Source organism: Cavia porcellus, unplaced genomic scaffold, assembly GCF_034190915.1.
Source record: "Cavia porcellus strain 051 isolate PalLab524CR breed Dunkin Hartley unplaced genomic scaffold, mCavPor4.1 scaffold_11, whole genome shotgun sequence".
NCBI lineage: Eukaryota > Metazoa > Chordata > Mammalia > Rodentia > Caviidae > Cavia > Cavia porcellus.
Genome location: NW_026947494.1, coordinates 82,619,793 through 82,641,717, shown reverse-complemented (window position 1 = coordinate 82,641,717; position 21,925 = coordinate 82,619,793). Strand labels below are relative to the sequence as shown.

The window sequence follows — 21,925 nt, the reverse complement described above, 5'->3', positions numbered from 1 at the left end:
CATTAACCCTTTTCCAAGCTGCAGAAAATGACAATGTGTTTTCCTTCTCTCCGCTGCTAGATTGCATTTCAGAGAGCAGATGGCTCATCACTGAGCCAAAGGAACGCAGGGGGCCGGAAACGGGGGCAATGAGAAAAGCGGGGTGGGGGTTGGGGGCTGGTTAAATGGGGGAGACATGGGCCTAACAGGGGACTGAGAGGCCCTGATGGAGACAGCTCTGAGCCGAAGGTAAAGAGCCAGTCCCACTCTGCGGCTCACCCTCGGGAACCTCAGGTCTGGAGACTGAGGCTCTGACCCTTGCCTTGTTCAGCTTCTGAGTTGTTGGGGGTTCAGTGGCTGTGAATGTGAAACCACATGGGGAGAAGCATAATAAACTCTGTGCAGATGTAAAATCTTACAATGACTAGTACTGATGTTATTAGTCAGTGCCACTGAGGAACTCAACTAGCACAGTTTACTTTGCAAACACACTCCTGCCGGGTTACCCTCTTGACCATCTCCTCTGGGCCACCTGCCGGCCCCTTCCCACTTCCAGGTTGGATTCCTTATGCTGTGTGACACTGCCCAGCCTTCCACAGAAAGATAGACAGAGCTCAAGAAGGCAAGTGATTATAGCTGTCCCAGCAGCCTGGGGTGCACAGCGACATTGGCCTACTGGCCTCCATGACAGATTTCATCCAGCCAGGCTCAGTGTTCCACCCCAGCATGCCAGAGGCTGTTATCTCCACACGATGGTCCCACTGGCCAGCACTTGTTGTGCTTCCACACTCTGCTCACTCTCCTTTGGGCAGCTGGGCAGTTCTTCTAGCCCTGCCCCACCACCAAAGAAAAGGAGGATGTTCATACGAAGAAGAGGAGGGAGTGTTTGCATTTTCTAGTATGTTCCAAAGACCTCCAGAACCCCAGCAATTTCTCTATGGATGACATTTTGGTCAAGAGGAAAGTAGAGTTTGGTCAAGTAATGAAGGTCTGATTCGGTCTGTTTTATGTGTTTGGGATGCCCATTAGGTATAACTTTGAAAAACCTCCTTCTACAAAAGTATGATAAAGCATTCTAACCCAAAGGCCTCTACTGGTAACTACTAAATGTAGCCTACCTTATCCAGTGCTCCCATATTAAGAGAGGAGCTATCTATCATCCGCTATGCAGTGACCTAGGCCTCTTTCTTCTTGTCTATAGGAAGCCTCCTTGAGTAATGTTTTCTACTGACCCTGTACCAACCTTGACTCAATCATAACACAGTGTTAATAATCATCTTAACACATTTTGCGTCAGGATAACAAAATTCCTTATGCTGGATGGTACTGAAAGAAAACAGGTTTATTTGGATCCCGATTCCAGTGGCTAGGATCCCTGGCTATATCCAAACATGGTGAGTGACCTCACGTGGCAGGAGTGTATTGGAAAGATCACACATGATGAGGGAGGGAACAACAGAGCTCGGAAGGCCAAACTAAGCCAAACTGCTCTCACAGAAACTAATCTCGGCTGGGAACTAATCCATTCCTCTGAGACGAGCACTAATCCCTTCATGTCTCTATTGCCTCCCACCAGTTTCCACCCCTTAAAGGTCCCACTAGTTTTTAGTACTGTTATATCGGGAGCCAAGCTTCAACGTGAGTTTTGACAGAGACAAACAACATCCAAACCATAGCAATAACAGAACTTCTTTGAGGGCTATCTAAGGACGAAATGAGTTAAAACTTGCAAAGGAGTTACAATTTAGGTTAATCATGGGCTGTTATCAATATGTCTCAAGATTTCAGGCCACCTTTGCCTCCTTCCTTTTTATTTATTTATTTATTTATTTTTGTCTTTTTCTTTTTCTTTTTTATTGGTACCAGGGATTGAACTCACGACTGCCTGCTTGCAAGGCAGGCGCTTATGCCGCTGAGCTAAATCCCCAGCCCCTCTTCCCTTTTATTTTGATGAAGAGGTCTTCACCTCCTTGGCCCATTCCATCCTCTCTTCTTCCAATGTCCTATATATTTTTCCACAGAGCCTAGCAGAACTTTCTCCAGGGGAAAGAGGCCCCAGTGGCCACATGTCTGCCAAATCTAAGGGGACTTCTCTGTTCCAAAGTGACTAAACGTTCCTACCTAGTCACTGCCAAAACTTGCTTGTTGAAATGTCTGCTTACTTGACTTGTAAAGAAGTGGCTTGCCCTGGTTGGCCTGGTGGAAATAAGAGGAAACCAACCACTATGTGGGAGGAAGAGCCAGCAGCCCCATGGAGAGTCTTGTGTGGAAGGGAGCCAACAATCAATGTCAACCTGCCAACCCTTTGATGACCATCCCAAAACTGAGTGTGCCAGCCTTAGTCAAGCCTCTCTAAAATGCCCTGTCCAAACTGCATATTTCTTAGTCAAACAGATACTTAATTGTCTTTTGAGTTTAGGTTCCTTTTATAACACCAAGTTTGAGAATAGTTAGCTGGCATGCATATTGTGGTTGTTTGCGTCTTGGTCTAGAAAAGTTGCACATGGAACCATGAATAGGCTGATGAAAAAATTTTATGGAAGCCTCTTTCCAAACCATAGGAGGCAGCACGGTTTCCAGGAAAGCCAGGAGGACAGGATTGGAGAAGACCTTCAATAGGCCTTGTCTGCCCACTCTAAGGGCTACAGAGCCACAGGCAGATTATCTGATCTTTGCCAGCTTCAGCATCAACTGTCCAGAGGAGATTGTCAAAGAAATGACCTCATTAAGCTGTCATGAATATCAAGCAGAATAACCCAGGTCATGCTAGCATAATACCTAGCACACGGCAGGTATGAAAGAAAACGCCTTACCTGAGAGCCTGGGCAGTCTAGAATTCAGAATTTGTCTTTGTCACTTGCAATTCAAGTTTGACCTGCCTGGATCTCAGTTATCTGCCCTGTTACTAGGATATTATGTGATAATAACATTACTGCAAAGGGTGATCATGATGGCTGAGTGAGCTGATGCATTTAATGTGCTTAGCACATCCCCGGCCCAATCAGCCCTTACCGACTCCAGACTCAATTATGTCCCCCATCCATGAGGCTACGCACTTCAAAGTTTCACCACAATGCTGTGGGGTTGGCAGAGCCTGGATCCATAGCCCTGCTTTACACTAAGGGTAATGAAAGCCTCAGCCAGATATTCCAGGCTCCTCCAAACTCCAGATACTCAGACTCTGCCCCGCCTGCAGGGCCCAGTGCCAGACATGTCTCCTGCAGAGTCTTCCCTGGTTTGTTTTGTGTCCATCTCTGCACTGCTGGCCTTCAGTTCTGCCTGGGCTAGAAGCACTCACCTCTAAACTTCTTTAGCGGCATCCCTGACTCACCAACAGGAAGGATATCAAGTATTCCATGCTGGGTCACTGATAGAGACATGCATGTCCTATCTCCCTAGATTAGAATGAACTTTCTAGAGCCACTCATGAGACCGATTCCTGTTTGTGCCCAGTGTAGGACCCCACCTGGCACATAACATTTAGCAGACACTGTTTTATGGCTTGGTTGAGTGTGGAGAAAGATGGGGATTTAGTCATCAACGTACATGAAATGTGCATATAAATCCAAACAAATACACAAGGCCATGTCTCAGAAGTGCAGTCCTGCTCACTGTGACCATCACACGCTCAAGGTAATATGTAAGTAATCTTCACCCATCACCCACTGTAATCTTCATTTGTAGATGAGAACTCTCAGCGAGAACAAGACACTTGCTGGGTGTCACACAGCCTTAGCCTCAACCTGGCAATCTGGAGAGCTAAGCTCAGAACAGGAAACCCAGTCTGAAACTCGAGTGTACCGGGAGCCCCCAGTCTGATCTTCCTCCCAGGCTTCCCAACTCAGTCCAGACCCATTACTAAGAAGGTCTCCTTTTGTCCTCTAGCTTTGGACTGCCCTCTCTCCAACTGCCCAGCAAGTCCAGGGCCAGTCAGTTGCCCAACTCAAAGCCTGGTTGTCGAAACCCCATCAGACTTTGTAGGGGGCCAGGAGGATTCTCAGTGCCAAGCCAGGCACACAGCATCACCACAGACTCGTTCTGCTGCTCCATCTTGCCAACATCCTACACAAAAGACTTCTCTATTACCTGGCTGACTTGAGACGACAGATCGAGGCTTTCAGGTTCAGGCCAGCCCCAGAAGTTACTTTGCACCAAGTCCTACTGCTCAGCGCCAGAGAACCACACCTCCATCAGGCCGTGAAACCACCCTCAGTCCATCGTGGTATGCGCTGCTTTTTCAGGAACAGTGAAGGCGAGTCCTTGCCAGTTATCATGACTGCGTTTGTGCCAAATTTCTGACTTACAAGGCAATTTGAATGCCCAAAGAAGAGTCTTGTGGATAATAATATAGCCATAATATTATAATAATTAGTAATGTGAGACAGTATTAATTCTAGACAATATTAATAATAGAATAACAATTATTCTATTAATGGCACTTGAAGCAATGGGAAACTAAGGCTGAGAGGTTGGATGACTTCCTGAGAAGTCACAGCTAAGATCTGAGCCCCACATCCCTTTACCTCTGGTACTCACTCTCACTACACCTTTCCACCTCAAAAATCTGCAGGAAGATGGCTCTGGATTGTGAATGCAAGACCTCCCAGCCCCGACTCTGCTCACCACAGAAGTATCTGTTTTCTTCTAGGGACTCGGCTAAGTTCTGACACTCAGCATACTTATATACACCTGCATGGGTATGCAAAGATATGTACACATAAGCATACACACACATGGCCCATGGTGCCCAACATATCTATGCACGCATTCCCTGTACATCTGCCTCATTTCATCTACATGTTCAGAGCTCTCACAGAGGGATACACAGATCCTAAATACACTCTCAATCTTGCATTCTATATCGTTTCCTGAATCTATGCACACACAACACTGTACACAGATTTAGGAACATGCACATGCATACACACTTACATATTTAGATACATATCTATGCATATTCCTATTCTCACATACACTACTGCATATGCATGCAAGTGGATGTGTGTACATGGAGCTGGGGCTAAGGATGGTTTGTCCCTTATGAGCCCTCCTGACCTGTGAGCCATGGAAGGATTCAATGTCCTATTGCAACCTGCAAACCATCCAGCCTGTGGCTACACGTGGGACACTGCAGCAGGCCTCTAGCCCAGTCTCGCCTGGTGTAATAGGGATGAGTGGCCAAGGGCCAAGTTCAGAATTGCAACAACAGAACAACCCCAGTTGGGAAGGGTGCCACCAGCCTTTTTGTCTCTGAACATTGGTTTGTGTCCCAGGTTAGGCTTAGCCTGAGGGAAGCATTTCCCACCTGGCAAGGGACTGCCCTTTAGGAGAAATAGTTTTGTGAGGGTAAAACAGGGTGCCACTTGATGTCACTCTTGAAAACAGCAGCTCAGTTCTGTGACTCTGGTTGGTCACCTGAACTCAGTGACTACTTCTGTGAAGCAGGGGTAATGATGCCTTCCTAGCAGGTGTGTATGGATGCTTAAGATCATAAATGTGCATACATGCCTAGGACATAGCAGAAATTAAGTATGTAGATGTTATGAGAAAGGTAAATGAATGAGTACGCATGGAAGAACTGTGAGCTGCATGTACTCTCCTGTGTCTGCCCCTTTGGACTCCGTAGCTGTTTCCCATGGTGGGGGGCATTGTTCTCCTGCTCAAGGTTTCCAGACATTGACTTTCTGGAATCCTCCATCCACAAACTCTTCCAGACAGCCCTGTCCAACCCTGCTTCCTCTCCCATCTCTTGGTATCTTTTTCTTGCTCCCCTCTGGCCACCCTTTCCTTCTTGTATTGTTTTAACTGCTTTTCTTCCAGCCCCAGGGCCTTTTCATGGAATGCTATGCTACCTCAGAGAAGGTCATTTGTTCCACTTCACACACAGGAACTGGGCCTGGCAGTGGGTGCTGAGCCTCCCTAACTGTTTTATTTAATCTCTCTGCTAAAATGATACCTCCTGAGGGAGGAAAGGTCTATCAAAACAACCCTGTCCTGTCCTTACCTTTCTCCTAATTCTCATGAATTTAGATTACATGTGTGCGGTTTTACTGCCTAGTATTCATCTTTTCCTCCTGACTGTGAGCTCCAGGGAGGCAGTTCTGTCTGATCAGCTCACAGTGAATTTCCAGTGCCTACAGCAGAGGCTGGCATGTAAGAGGCACTCAACAAATACTTGCTAAATGAATGTACATGTGTAACTTTTGCCCTTAAGGAAGCTAAACAAAATTTTCCATCGCTAACAAAAACACCCAGCTTCCTCTTTCTGCTTTCCTTTCTCTTGTGAAGCAGTACATCACATCTGAGTTTTCCCCAGCCTCAACTAGCCTAATTGCGGAGAGTGTTGGCACAAGTGTTTGCACATGTGTTGATAAATGAGTGTGTTTGTTCTGATCTTTTCTAATGGTTTTTTAAGCAGGAAACTGCATCAAAATCCCCTGTGAGTGTCATTTAAAGCACACTTGGCTACGCTCCTTCCCTCTACCTATTCAGGCTGGGACAGTACAGCTGCAAAAGACACCCCTGGGGAAACTCACATGCAGATGACCTCAGACCAGCGCCTGAAGACCGGGGAGTATTCTGCTAAGAGGACTGAATGCCCAGGTTTGAACTGGACGAATAGTCTTATGTGGCCTTGAATGTAAGGTGGAGTTTAGCTCATAAAGTTTTACTAGGACATATTGAAAGAAGATTTGTCAAACACAACACAGTGCGTAGTCTACAGTAAATTCATGGGGCACATTTCCCACACGTTTAAAGTAATTAAATGATTAGTTTCCTGTAGGAATTGTTCATTTCCCTGCAGTGCTCAGGATATGACCCTTTCTGTGGTGGATGGTCGGTACGTGGAGTCAGCTAACATGCTATAATTTTCCTCTTTTAAAGAATAATCCTCTGTCTTAATCTCCTTCCTCCCTAACCTGTTGCTTCATTTTTTATCCCTTTTCATTATAAAACTTATAAGTTTTCTACCCTCGTTTTCTGCAGTTACTCTCAATTCCATTATCTTTTACATTTTTTTAAATTAGAAAAACCGCAAACATACCTTTTACTAATCTACCAACGCTGTTGTTGGAATATTTAAATTTTTTTAAACATTAGTGCATGCCTGTGAGACATAATTATTACATTTATCTTGGCAAACTGCATCTTGATCATTTTTACTCCCCATCCCCGCCTTCCGCTGACCCCTTTTTTTTATCTCACAGACTCTGCCTCCGTTTCCTACCATCTCCCCTTTATTTTGCTTTTTGTTATTTGTATTTTGAGTAACCAAGTGATATTAAAACTATGGTGTCTGATTTATTATACTTAATATTATATTCTTCAGATCTAACTATTTCCTACAAATGACTCAAATTTTGCTTCTTTATGCACAGTTTGCTGGAGTGTTTTAATGCAAACTCTAGAAATTTCATTTCACCCAGAATGTATCCCTAACAGGTAAGAACCTTTAAGAAACATAATAGCAGTATCATTATTGCACCTACCTAAATTAACAGTAATTTTCTAATCTCAGCTAATGCCTCAGCTGTGTTCAAACTTCCCTGATTGCCTTAAAACTGTCTTTCCAGTTGCTTCAGTTGAATCAGGACCTAATCAAGGTCCACACATTACGTTTCATTGGTTTGTCTCTTACGCCCCTTCTTTCCCCTTGTCTTAAACCCACACTAATCAAGCTTCTACTCACATTGCTTCACCCAGACTCTGCTTTTCAAGGTCAGCAATTACCTGGATGTTGCTGAAGCCAATGGGCAATGCTTTTTCATCCAAAGGAGCGTGTTAGCAGCGTTTGATTCTTGTGGCTCAAACCCTCCTCCTGGAAGCCATGGTTGCTAGTACACCTGGGGCTTCTCAGAGCTTTTCTCCTCCCCTTGTGGCTGCTCCTACCCTCCTCCTGGCATTAACCCTCTCGGTAGTAGCCTCTGTGCCTGATCTCCTTTGTCTTGTCACTCCTGGGTGATGTCACATCTCAGGACTTAAAAACCATCTGAATTTCTATCTCCAGTTATCCCAAACGCCCTGTCTGTGTCTCCACTCCAATGAGTACTGGGCATCTCAAACTTAACTGTCAAAATCTCAGCCACCCAGATTCCCCATCTCATCCTTCTGATGATCTTGGCCCACACCCTGGACTCTACCCCAGTCCATCTTTCCATTACACATTAATCCTTCTTGAAGTACAGCTTCCCAAAGTTTACCACCACTTCACCACGACGGTGCTGTCTCATCCCAGCTACTTCTGTCTGCCTGGATTTTGCACCAGCTTCTATCCCCACTACCCTCTTCCTTTCTTCGTCCGTCTGCTCTCAACTCAAACTCAACTCAGTGTCCAAAGTTCCTTTTAAGCACTGTCTGCTCAAGATTAACCAGCGGTGCCCAGTTTTTCTTAAAGTTAATGCCTAACACTTCACAATAGACCTCAGTACCCACAACAAAAAATATATATATATTTTTCATCGGTACCAAGGATTGAACTCACAACCACCTGCTTGCAAGGCAGGTGCTTATGCCTCTGAGCTAAATCCCCAGTCCCCCGTAACAAAAAATATTGGAGAGTTTGGGGTGTAGCTCAGTGATAGAACATTTTTTTAGTATGTATAAAACCCTGGGATCCATTCCCAGGTAGGGAGGAAAAAAAGAAAGGAAAATAAAAAGAATTTCATGAGGAAATTGGGGATTTTTTTGTTCACTGCTATACCCTAATGCAGGGAAAAGGATCTGGCCCACAGTAAACATAATAAATATTAAGAGAACAAAGGAATACAGATGCCATGAAACTATGTACTTATGTAGAGAATGAAGCAATCCTGCACAATTGCCAGTTCATTCCTTGGATCAGTTCAGGGGGACTTCCTGAAAGAGGGGCCTTTTGTCTTGTCTTCAGCTTGTTCTGTAATACCTGACAGCTTCCTCAATCTCCACAACTGCTCCCAACAAAGGGAGCCCCAGGGCACAAAAGTGAATCAGATTTGTCTGTAATCCAAGCTACTCTGTAATCACAGGCAGAATTACAATTTTGAAGCCAGCCTTGTCAATTTAACCAGACTCTGCCTCAAAAATAATAAAAAGGTGGCAGGAGGTGGGGCTAGAGGCCTAGTTCAGTGATAAAGCGGTTGGTCAGCCTGTGTGAGGCACACTGGGTTCTGCCCCCAGGACTGTGTGCACACATAAGCTTGAACACACAGGGGCGCACATGGAAGAGCAAGCTGAGCTAGAGGCATTGGGGCTGAATCTTATTTCTTCTGTGGTCTGTCAATGTCTGAAGCATGTCTACTACTGGAGAGGCTATTTCAAATGGAGCTCCTCAGTAAAGTTTGCCTATTTCCTACATCAGTTTTTCAGAAAAACCCGAATATTGATGCAGAAACAGACTACCTAGGGCTTGCATTCCCATATTCCCAGCAGGAAGGAAAGAAGGTCATATAGAATCAGCCACAATGGGATACCTTGTAGCTATTAAAAAGAACAAGACAACTCTCTTCAGACTGAATATGGGAAGATCACTCCCATTCATTATTAGGGCAAAAAAATCAAACATCCTGGGAAGATACATAGAGCTTGCTAACCAACGTTGGGGGAGGCAGTGGACAAGTGGTTAGAAAACAGAGGTAGAGACACTTTTCATTGTAAACGCTTGCACCTTTTACTAAATCAATGTGTTATCTATTTGAAAAGAACAAAGTAAATAAAAAGACTATAACCAGATTGACAAACTGCAAGACAAGAAGATTATATGAAAAGTCCAAGCATTTTTGGTAGAAAAACAAAAGCCATAGGCACAAGGGTACAAGTAGCAGTGGCCGAAGCCAGAATCTTTCCGGTGAGAGAGCCCCAGAGCTTCAGCTGCCCTCAGGTTGGAAGGACCCCATCCCGAACCTGAGAATGCCAGCGGGTTCCCCCACCACCTGGGCGGGGCCCAGAACCACCAGAAAGGCTTCCTTGTGCCAGGGTTGGCCCAGCTACACCTCCTGGGCTGTATGCTTAATCCACGTGAAGTAGGAAGCACCAGAATTGGATGTTTTAGTTTGAGAAATGATGGCAGGGTGGTGTGCAGTGGGGGCAGAAAGGCACAGGAGGGAAGGACCGCTGTCTTCAAATATTTGAGACATTGTCAAATCAAAAGAGGGTGAAGTCCTATCTTTCAAAAGCACTTCCTGGCCAGTTGTTACCACTGGCAGGGTCCTCAGACAACAGCACTCATTATGCTCGTGACTTGATTTGGCATTCCCTCTAACTGTGACAGCGATCCCACGAGATTGGCACCATCTCTCAGTTTATACATGAGACACTAAAGGCTGCCCCTGCTCAGGATCAAGCTGTTAAATGACAAAAGAAAGGGTCAAACCCGAGCCACATTCACAGATACTGTACCATGCTCAATTGTAGGTTGAGCCAGAAGATCGCTTGAAATTCTAGGACTGTAACTCCGCAAAATACAAATATAAATAAGGGGAAGCCAAGAAGAGGCTAGGATTCTTTTGGATCTAAGAAGACCAGGACAGGTGGAATCTGAATGCACAAGGATCCACTCCATCCAGCCTGGGCCAGAGCCTTGCAAGGCAAGGAGCATGAGCTGACGCTGGGTCCAGCCAGCAGGGGGGTCTCCCAGGGTCAGGGAGCTGGAGCAACCACTGCTGAGCGCGACCCAGTATGCAGCCGGCTACGCCCGGGGTGGGGGGGGGGGAGGACCCGGGTGGCGCGGGGGGCGGCCTGGGGAGGACGCGCCTGGACACGGTGGGTGGGCGGCTGGGGGCGCGCCTGGCAGAGTCGGGACAGGCCGCGGCGGTTAGCAAGCCGCGGGTACCGGCCAGTCGCTTGAGCTGGGTACTGCGAGGGCGGGAGCCTGGGCCCTCGGGAGCCAGGTCCGGGCGCCGGAGTGGGGGGCTGCGGGCCTCCGAGAGCCGGAGCGCACAGGTGCGGGCTGGCGTTTCCTGGGAGTGACTCAGCACGGCGTGGGCGCGCAGTTTCCCCGCGCGGGGGGCCCGCCCCCGCGGTGCGCGGGGCTGGGAGCGGTGCGTGGGCCGGGAGATCCCAGCCCGCCCGCCGGCGGCTCGCCAGCCCGCCCGCGCCCCGAGATGCGACTCCGCGCCCTCCCCAGCCGCCAGGCCCGGAGCGCGGCCGGCGGAGGAAGGGCTTCCCCGGGCTGCGGAGCAGCGGGGTGGCCGGGGCGCAGCGGCCAGGAGGGGGCAGCGCGTGGAGCCCGCTGCCCCGGATTTTACACTGTCTTGGCCTGAGCGGGCCCAGTGGAAATTTCCGGGGTAGTTAGCCCTTGAAGCCTCAGAGAGATTCGCTGCAGCTCGCCCCAGGGCCCAAGGGGTCTGCCACTGTTTTTCGTTTTTCTTTTGTTTTTTTCTGAAAGGCAGGATGAATTCAGAATCTTCCCCCAGCCGCCACCCCACCCCCGCTTCCTTTTGGTGGCTGTGGCGTGGAGAAGCCATTTTCACGTGTAAGCTGCACCCTTCCTCCGACAGCGACCCCTGGGAGCTTTGCTTCCCCAGACTTGGTGAGCTGCGGGTAGAAGGGGCAAGGAGAAAAATGATCGTCCTTACTGGGCAGCAGGGGAAATAAAGGAAAGGAAATGAGGGAGAATCTGGACTAAGCTGTACTTGGAGTTCTGTGAGGGAGGAGAGCACAGAAATACTGGCTGCTGGATCTGAGTCTCCCAGCTTGCAAAGAGCATGCTGCCAGCCCGGTACCTCTGCCTGCTCAGAAGCCCCCTTGGCTTTCCCTACTAGGCTGTGACGGAGTTGAGCCCAAGAGCATCAAAGCAGTCCAGTGAACTCCCCTTTGGAAGCATCCAGAGTATATTTGTGAAACCAGGCTCTGTACAGGGAAGACTGAAGCTAGACCCAAGCGAGAAATTCCCAACTGCTTGCAGGGTTTTTGTTTCTGTTGTTTTAAAATAATCATTATGTTAAACTGACATATTGAATGAAAATTGTTGTAGATTGGAATCATTCATCAAGGAAGAAATTGTGGAATTCCCCTGCCTCTGTGACTGGGAAAGGAGGGCAATCCTGATTGGAGGCAGTCAGAAGGCTGGTGACCTGGCATGTCCGAAGCCGAGAGAGGCGATTGGCACTGGGCCCTGGCCACAGCTAGCCAAGGGAGGCTGCGGGGAAATCACTTTCCTGATTGCTGTGCATCAAGCTGCTCTGTACCTGAGCTTGCAAAGATTGTACCTCAACAGAGAGTTCCAGATACACAGCCGTACAGCTGCTGCACCTGTCCACTGTCTGAGCAGCCTTCGTTCAGGGGCTTACTCTGGTCTCCTGCGTGCTGCAGGCATAGTGGGCTATAGTGGAGGCACTGGAGACTAGAGGGGAGATCCAGGAGGAACAGGTGAGCCAAGGGAGATGAAGTGTTCTTGGCAGAACAGGGAGAAGTCGTTCAGAGCCCAGGGAGCTCACACCCGCTGTTGCTGGCAGAGGTAAGGAAAGCCATGCTAAGCTGTGCCGAGACTTGTGCGGGCTGTGGTGTGGGGTGGCTGTTATCTCTCTAGGCTAGGCCAGCAACACTCAGCCTCATAGACACACCCACAGCAGTGGCGCCCACCACCTTCCCATTAGGATCCTGACATTTCCATGAACAGAATAGATCCGGCTTACTAAAAAAAAATGGGATTAAGGCCTGGAGCAGGTGTTGGTGTTGGCTCTTTCTGTGTCTCTCAGGCCTAATCATGTGCTCAAAACCCAGTCTTCTTCCCTCATTCTGGGGATCCAGCCTAGGGCCTCGAGAATGCTAGGCAAGTGCTCTGTTATGGAGCCACCCCATGGCCCTTCTCTGTCCCACCAGGAAAAAGGCCTCTTTTCTCTTCGCCCCTATGGACTCATTGCCCATTGCTTATTCAGCCTCATGTAAAGTTATGTGCATGTGACTGAGATGAAAGGCTCTGGAAGGTTTTCCCATACTTAATGTACCTCCTAGGCAGGGGGGTTGGTTGAAGATGGGGGGCAGAGAGAGAGGAGGACTCTCCTCGCTCATGAATGGGAGTGAGGTGGGTTGCATTAGCTGGAATGAACAGTCGCATTCCCCATCAGTGCCTTAGTGGCCTGGAGACCTGAGCCTTCAAATCTTCTTTACGCCCACACATAGCTGCAGGGAAGTATGCCCCAACACTTGGGCCCAAGCAATCCCACTCCTGTGGAGTTCTCCTTCTACCCAGCTCTTCCTCCAACCCCTCCTCCCTGCATTCAACAATCCATGAGCCTGCCTGGGCCCCACTGCCCAAGAGTTTGCTTAATCAAGATTTATGAGCCACCTAGTGAGGTGCTAGATTTTGCTCTCCTCTCCCATCCTCTTCATGCTCATAGGACGCCAACCTCTAATGCTTGCTGATCCTTCCTGCCTACATTCACCACTCCATGGCAAGCCCCAACTGAGTCATGGGGCAGCCAGAACATTTCAGGATCCTCTACAAGCACTAAACACCAAGATGCTCCTTCACTTCTTTTCTGGTGACTTTCTCACATGACGAAGCTCAATGGGGACGTGTTTCTCCTATATGGTCTAAATAATAACTTTTCCAAGTCAACGTGGAGTACCCTGTGCCCTTCCCTTTCTCACCAAAGCCAAACAAGGCCATTCCAACTCTTCGCAAATTTAGTGGAAAAGATGCATTTAGACTCCCAGAAGTCTCTCTTCTGAGCCTCCAGCTCCCACTGAGCCTCCCGGCTTGGCCTTTAGTCAGCCAGTGTGGCTACGCACCACACCTGCCCTGGGAAGCTGCTCAAATAAATTCTTTTATGCTTCAGTGTGAAAGACTGATCAAGTACAGATTCTACAGAGAAGACATTCTGGAAGGCAGAGGTACCTCCCTGGGTCCTCGAACTTCAGTAACTAGCTGTAGGCGTTGCCTTGCACGTCATAGGGTTTTCATCATCATGAAACATCAGGAACATGGTATGAAGAGTTAATAGAATCCAAGCTCTAAACCTACCAGTCTCTAGTCTGGAAGCACTAGTTGCTTCCCCCTTGGACCTTGTTTTCTCAGGTGGCGAATGAGAAGTTTGGGTCAGGTGGGTTAAAGAGTCCCCCAGAGCCTTGGGCAGGTTGCCTGCAGGCCCTGTTCACAGCAGCCTGCGAGGGGAGGAGAGGCACCACTCAGCACACCGCCGGCCTCACAGTTACATAAGCCTCCTACATTCATTGTTCAAGCAGAAAAGCAACAGCAAACAGCCCATCCCCCACCCCACCCAAGTCAGCATCCCAGTGTGCATGTACACACGTGCACGCACGCACACTCATGCACACACACACCCCCATCTTTATTTATGGTGCTCTCACAGTGCAACCACCAGGGAAAGAATTTTAGAAACCCATTTTCTTTTGTTTTCTTTTTCCTAGAACATATCTCTTTCAAGAAAAGTCTTTAAGAAAAAATTCTTTCGCTCTCTAGGCTGGATCAAAGCAGTCTCCTCTCCCCTACCCTTCTGTGCACTCGGAAACCCCCCAGCAAATCAGGCCTCTTCTTTTCTCTGTCCCTCCTGCTGTACCCTCCAGCCTTTTGCCCTCAGGGTGCTACAAAAAACAGATCTACTTTCCGTCCCCACGAAGAGAAATGGAGTCAGCTTTTTTGCCTCGGAAGTTGGGAGTACTTCTCAGGTTCAAACTCCTCTCTCTTCTGCCCATTTTGTCTTTGGCAGGTCAGTATACCTTTTCCTAGAAGAGACTATAGTGTCCCAATTTAGGAAATGGCAGAGGTCCTTATCACCAAGGGGCCTTAGGTGATAACTCGGGTCCTTTTAAGGTCTCAAGAGAAGTGCAAAAATCTTAAAATGCAACAGAAGTGATATCAGCTGGGCTTTGAGAAGCAGTTTCATAGCTTTCTGACTGTAAGTTATAGACCACTAGCAGGCAGTGAGTGGATTTGTCCTGCTTACTTGCTTTTTGTCAGAGTAAGCTCAACCTTCATGTACCTGGAATAGCTCGGATGCCCACTGTCCAGAGATGGAGAAGTAGATGAGGAAAGGCACATGTGGAAAGGTGGCCCAGTGGAACAGAAAGAGATCTGAACCAGGATTCCTGCTGTCGCTTGTCTGACATCAGATGCAGCTCCTGTATTTTCTGTGTCACAATTCCTTTATATGCAAAGATACTATAATGTTTTGGGCACTTACTCTGTGCTTGAAACAGTGCTAAACAAGTGATATTATCTAAGGTTTGAATTTTTAAGGTATTGTAATTCTTCATTTCATGTGTTTAAAAAATATTGGCTGAAAGAAAGGAAATAATGAATGGAAGGTCCTCCGACTGGGAGAGGGTGACACAGAATTCCTGCATACCCAGCGTTCCCATCCTCAACACCCTAGATCAGAACATTCCGTGAATCCGTGGCTTCCTGAAGCTCCTTGCAGCTAGAAAATCAAACTTCACTCTCACTTTAACGCTTGGTTCCCTTCCTTTGGTTAATGCCCTCATTGCCTGAAGGGAGGACAACCGTGTCTTAAGTCTATGGAAACAAGAAACCTTTCACAGCTCATGTGGGAACCTGCTTTTCCAGAGCAGAGGAGGAAGTCACTGCAGTGGCCTGAGCTGTGAAAACCTTGCCAGATGACTGGATGCTTGGGAATATGCCAAGTGCAGTGCCAGTGTTCCTGGGGACTCTCACTAAGAAACCCCTTACTAAGCTGCCACTGCTCTGTGACCAGAGCTACCCAAATATATTTGGATCCCAAAGGGGAAACATAATCAGCTTCCTCAACAAGGGTAATTAGTCAAAATCTTTACATGGAATTTAAACTCAAGAACTGAGTCTCTTTTCAGATGTTCATCCCAGATTGCCCCTCCTCTTTTTTCCCACTTTCCCTACCCTCTTCACCCTTCCCTGAGCCAGGGTGCCTTTTTTTTGTAGTTGACCTTTGAAACTCAGGCTGCACAGATATTTTGCTGAATCAGTAGGACCAGCTACTGCTCGTCTTGCTTGGTCCAGTGCCAAGGGGAAAATGTGCCAGGACAGCTTTGTGAGGTCTTGTGGAGTTGGCTCTGCAGGTCTAGGAAGGGCTGGAAAGTATGGAAGGAAAGTGGGCTGGAGCAAGGCACAGGGTTTCCCAGAGGCTGGGGAATGACTTCTGGAAAAATTGTGTTCTTTTTGAATGAAAAGGAGGGAAGAGCAGCAGTCTAGGTGCTCGGAGATGTATAAGACGGTAATCTTTACAAACATGCATTGTGCATCAGCTTCCAGGTATGAGCAGAAAGATACTCACTCTCCTTCCTGCTAATGAACCTTCGTATCAGGCTCATTTGCCAATTTACTGGCTAGGAGTCCTCTCTGTGGTTGGGATAGGAGAAGGGTAAGAGGCAGTTTGGGGAACATCGGACTCAGCAGTCAGGCCTTCAAAGCATGAGACTGACAAGGTCCCCATGTGCCAAGGCCTCCCTTATTCACTAACAAGTTCAGCTGGGAAGAACGGTGATAAACACATGCAAAACAGACATCTAGGGCACTGCCTCCTTTCCAGCTATCCTCGGCTCTTGCTGTTCCCTGACATGAACCTTGACTTCAGCCAAGAAAGCCTTCTTTCTGCCTCTGAATCTGATTTGTGTGCTCACCTATTTTAGCCCATACTGTTCTGGGTAGCTCTGAGAAGCCAAAATATGCTTATACCTGTTTTGATGTTTCTAGATAATGTGTCTCATAGGTGTTGAGCAAAGACTTTTTTTCCTAGCTTTTCATAGTACAGAGTACAGGATTTTTAAGAAACTGGGCACTTGATACATTTCGATGACTGATGGATGGAATTTAACACTCACTGACTAGCTTTCAGCATGAGCCATTCCTGAACTGTCACCTTCAAACAGACAACCCTAACTCAGTAACAGCAGAGATACCTGCTCCAATCTGCATCTTAGACAACTCAGGCCAAAAGACATATTCCACGGTTTTTTAGCTATTCCCACCCAGCCTTCATTCAGAATGAGACTAAGGAGCTCTGAAGGTGACTCAAGATTTATTTCATGCAGAGATGGAGGTGTAGCTTAGGGGTAGAGAGCTTGTCTAATGTGCACAAGGACTTGAGTTCAGTTCCCAGCACCCCCACCCCCCAAAAAGCCAAACTCATAATTTCTTTCTTGCTTATAAGGTGAAGGCAAAAAGGAAAGAGATGACCTAAGGTATAGCTTAAATAGAAGTGGAGGATAGCAGAAAGAAAAGACGGGAAAAAGAAGTACTCAAGAGAGGGAAGGACAGAGATAAAGGGGAAAGGAAAGGAGGAAAATATTGAGAAAAATGCTGTGAAGGAAAGACTAGAAGGGAGAACCACTAAGTCTCTGTAACCATGTCGAATCATGGGGCTTGGAGTGAAAGCTAAATTTGAAGTATAGTGCAAAGACCCCACCGACCTTCCCACAGTCATCTGCCTAAGAGTCTGGCCAAACCCTGGCATCCACAGACTTGAAATGAATGACTGAGGAGGTGGGCAGATGTGCTTAGAGAAGCAGGGTCATATTAGAGCCAGTAGCTTTAAACAAGTTCGTAGGTTTCCATGGCAAGTGGCCTTTGCCAAGTCAGATGGAGGCTTGACACCAGCCAGAAAAGTGAAAGTGGCCTTTGCCACGTCAGACGGAGGCTTGGCACCAGCCAGAAAAGTGACAATAATCTATTCTATAAATGCTGTGAGCCTTGATTTTAAAAACAAAGAGGAAGGGACTATGTTTGCTACTTTCACTAAGCAGCATAAGCCAGAGCTAACAAGATTCAGGAAGCATGCAGAGAAAGAATTTTAACCCCTGAGGGTTTTTATTCCACATATCTCTGTGCTCACCCACCTCTGCATTGTTTGATTAGCCTACTTCCAAGGCCACCCCCTCTGTGTATCTCTCACCTGGAGGAGGGACAACAGGCTGCAGATTATTGCAGATCAGCTGGTAACTGATTATTTCCTGATAATCCTAGGTTCCCCAGGGCTCCTGCTTCTTCTGGAATTGCTCAAGAAGAAGTTTGGGGATTGGGGAGAGGAGACCGAAATGTGTGGCAAAAACTGTCTAATATAGTGTCTGGCCTTTGGAATGCTTTCCCACCCTGCAGTCACCCCACTGAGCACATTCACACTGTTAATGAGGCCAGAGCAGAATGAGAAGAGAGAGGCAGTCAAATGATAGGAAGCTTTGCTGCTATCTTGTCCTCCTGCTTCAGCACGCTCCATGGAAAACTGATTCAGCAGGGAGCTCCCTGGAGAATCCAGGGCGAGGGCTGCCAGTTCTGCTCTTCTCCTCACCTCACCCTATCCACGGCCATCTCTTCCTGTGTGCTCTGTCGAGAGTTATGCACGGAAGGACAGATATCCTGAATGGGTGCCATGGGTAGACAGTAGGGTGGGACCAAACATGTAGCCGGCAGTGGTGGTTCCTCCTTGAGGTTTTACGGGGGGAAATGTGGGCTGAAGTTGGGCAAAACAGTGGGGCCGTCAATCAGGCAGGATGCAGGAGACTTCACATTCAAGGGAAGAAGGACATGGTGGGGCAGGTATGTTCCTGCTCTCTAGGTCTCTGAGTAGCAAACCTTGGGGAATAAAGGGAAAAGCTCAAGGTTCTAGAGGATGTAAGGAGCTACTGGGGTTATCAGCCTCCAAGTGCATAGCAGAGCTTTGTGGGTGAAAGTTTTTCAACAAGTCCCACTCTCTTCCACCATGCTGTTTGTTTCTTATTTTTGTTCTCCCTTGGGACACAAAAGCAGAGCAGAGGAGAAGAAAAGATAAGGAGATCACACACTATTGACTCGTGAAGCTGGATAAGAATCCAAGTGTTTCCTATGTTTCTAAATTCCCAACAGGAGCATCTGGCCAGAAGGAGCCTCCACCCGCTTTGAGGTCCATAGCAAAGTTTTTATCAAGAAGAGTTATTCAAGGTTCTTTGGGGAAACTTCATGCCTTGCCCACACAGACCCTTGAAGAGCTGCAGGGAAAGTGGGAACATAGTGAGGGAGATGGGAGCAACCAAATGTCATGACAGGGTCAGACGTAATAATTAGCAGGAAGACAAGGCTGCCTCCAGAATGCAAATAGAATGGAATAGTTCATTTACCCTGTTTGAGGAAAAGGCCATAAATATTTGGAAGAATGCTGCCTTTTGCTGATCTGTGGGCACTGTGCAAACCCCAACTTTCTGCTCTCTATGCCAGATAAGGAAAGAAAGCCATGATGCTGAGAGGCCAAATGAGCCACTGAGGGAGCTGAGGAATAAAACTGTGTCTCCTTGGGGGTTGAATCAAATGCTTTAGACCTGTCAAGCCAGATCATCCTAGATCTTCACCCCATGGCCCCCATGGTTCTGTTAAAAACTCTATGACCTAACATGCCCTGACCCACCTTTTCTAATTCCACAACATATAGCAGAAGGAAATGCAGGGTTTAGCAGGGTGATGCTAGGGAGAAAATACGTGTGTCTCCCAGACATAAAGCACATTTCAGATTGAATAAAGATGAGGTTCTTAGCACTTTCAACTTATCCATTCCTTTAGTATTGCCACTGCCAGGGCCAGGTGCTAGCCAAGTGCTGATTTCTCCAGGCCTCTTCTGCAGTTTTTCCATCACCTGTCTAATCAGAGAAGGAAAGCTGACGTGATCACAGCCTTCCCAACACACAGCACTGAGAATCCCAGCCTCTTGTCAGTTATTCTCTCTACATTCCTAGTCCATGGGCCTCATGAGTGGAGGAAAAACTTGAGGTCTGAGAATTGCTGGATGGAGGCAGTCAGCATTTCTCCTGAGACCCAATACAAGATTTCAGTTATTGCCAAATAGCCAAAGAGAAATAAGGCCGGCAGTCATTAGCCATAACAGAGATTTAAGGAGGCATTACTTCCAAATAACTACTGTTTACCAGCTATTCCCTCGTCATTTTTTCCTTTCCACAATTGCCAACGTCCCTGCTCAGACAGCCTCCGTGAGTCAGAAGGAAAAGCTACAATCAGACTGAGTTCTTGCACTCTGACTGAGTCCTCCGTGGATTTGGTGGGTTGTGTCCTGGCACCCCTCACTGCAGGGATTCGGAAGAAAGGTGCCCACTCAGGCCAAAGCAGAGTAGTCTTCCTCCGTGAGCCACTTCTGGCTTTGACTCCCACTGCACCAGTTAAAGAGCCAGCTTGTTCCTCTGGAAATGCTTTCTCCCACCTTTTATCTCCCTCTGTCTCCAGCTCCTTTTCCTTTTCACATCACTCCTGTCTTTCTGCTTTATCCTCTGCCTCCTGAATCTCCTTCTGTCCCAGTCTTACTCACTTTGGAACTACCCTCCTACCAAGGCCCTTTAAAGCTTGTAACAAGTCTCTTGGTCAGTCCTCTATCTTTTTTTCAGATCTCCTCAATTTAGACCATTTTACTACCTAAATTCCCCTCTCAAAATTTCCCTCACTTAAATCTTTCCATGTTCCTCTTTCCTTCCGTTTAGTCTTCATATCGTCTTCTCAATTTGTGCCCTCTAAACACTGCCAATTCCCACTACCCTCAGCTACTTAACACCCATTTTTCTCCTTTGCCACCAAAGATGATCTGGGTGAAAGATCTTTTGCTCCAACAATCCACAAAACCTTCTTGAACACCGATAGCATCCTCTCCTTTCCTCCACATCTCCTTGACACACTTCTACCCCAAGGCATCTTTGCACCCCTTCACTTCACAGTACCCTAGTCCTCAGACTCTTACCCGCACCCGATTTCCCCTCCTCACACCCACTTGCATCTCCTCCTCCCACCACAACGGTCCTCCTCTCCTCTTCCCCACTCACTCGGGTCTCCTGCTCAGGACGCCCTTGCCCAGGGCAGCCGAGGATTTGTGCTGAAGGAGGGCTCCGGCGGCAGCGCAACAACTCGGGGGACGCTCCTTCTCCTTGTCGGCCGCGGCCCCAAGTGTCACCCGGTGCTGGTGGGGCGACTGGGGTGGGTGAGCCCGGCCGCCGGGCCCGGATTGGGGCTGCGCGGAGAGCTGTCCGTGGTGCTGAAGCGGCGGCTGCTCGGGCGCGGGCTGCGGGGCGGCGGGCGGGAGCTGTCCGTGGTCCTGGAGCGGCTCCTGGGCCTCGATCGCGGCGCCGGCGGCGGGGGCGGCGGGAGACGCGGACGCGGGAGCCCGCTGCGGGGCCGGCGACGGGGCCACGAGCCCGGGCGGAGGCTGGGCTTGCAGCAGCTGCTGGTGCTCCCACAGGCTGCGGTTCTCGGCGCTCAGCTCGTCCAGCCGCCGCTCCAGCTCGTCGATGCGCTGGCGCTGGGTGTGGATGAGGCTCTGCTGGTTCTGCACGATGGCCGTGAGCTCCTTCAGGTAGAGCACGGCGCGCACCGGGTTCTCCAGCAGGCTCTCCATGCCGCCCGCCGCCGCTGCGCCCCGCCTGCGCCCCGGCGGCCGGCGGGAGCCCCGCAGCCCTGGCGGCCGGTGGCGGTCCTCTCCGGCGGCCCGGCCTCCCTCCCCTGCCCGCCGCCGACGCCGCGTCACTGCCACACGGACCTTCACACACGCACGAGGGGCGGGACCGCGGCGCCGGGCCCACCCACCTCCCGCCTCTGGGCCTCGGGAGGAGGCTCGGCTCCCGCTGGGCGGAGGGGGAGGGGAGGGAAGGAAGGAGGGAAGGAGGGAGGAGAGGGGAGGGGAGGGGAGGGGAGGGGAGGAAATGTGAATGGGGGTCTAGGGTGAGGGCCAAAATATGGGAAGAGGCTCCCGAGACTGATGAGATAAATGTGCAGCGGTCCTGGGAAAGTGTGGTGGCACTGGTAGGAGGGAAGCAGACAAGGAAAGAGGAGAAGGCGAGACCGGGAGACCGAGGAAGCCCGAAAGGGGCAGTGTGGACAGAGGGAGAGAGAAACGTGCCAAGGGAGAGAAAAGCCTGGACGCTGGAAAATCAAGAACACACTATGTCCCACCATTCCAGAAGCTGGCGGCCTCTGTTGAAGACTTTCTGCCTGTCCTCTTTCGTGTTCAGCAGTTTGTTCTGCTGGGGATCCCCAGGCTTTTGGGATTTAAGG

The 21,925-nt window shown here is 48.8% G+C and overlaps 1 protein-coding gene and 1 long non-coding RNA gene across 13 annotated transcripts in view; one reads left to right on the top strand and one right to left on the bottom strand.

Moving 5' to 3' along the window:
* The window catches only part of Iqsec3 (IQ motif and Sec7 domain ArfGEF 3), a 95,587-nt gene extending 74,228 nt beyond the window's left edge, over nucleotides 1-21,359 (bottom strand). For 4 of the 12 annotated variants that reach the window (XM_063258556.1, XM_063258563.1, XM_063258565.1 and 1 more), the window contains exon 1: nucleotides 20,701-21,359. In XM_063258556.1, the coding sequence (XP_063114626.1) occupies nucleotides 20,701-21,269 (569 nt within the window). In that variant the 5' untranslated portion in view covers nucleotides 21,270-21,359. The remainder of the gene's footprint in view (nucleotides 1-20,700) is intronic. The other 8 variants (XM_023566550.2, XM_063258557.1, XM_063258558.1 and 5 more) reach the window with 3 other exon arrangements.
* Nucleotides 10,483-13,516, top strand: LOC134478163 (uncharacterized). The gene is made up of 3 exons (XR_010050649.1): nucleotides 10,483-10,630; nucleotides 11,342-11,485; nucleotides 11,718-13,516. It is a non-coding gene; the product is annotated as an uncharacterized LOC134478163 (long non-coding RNA).
* Nucleotides 21,360-21,925: the final 566 nt, after the last annotated feature.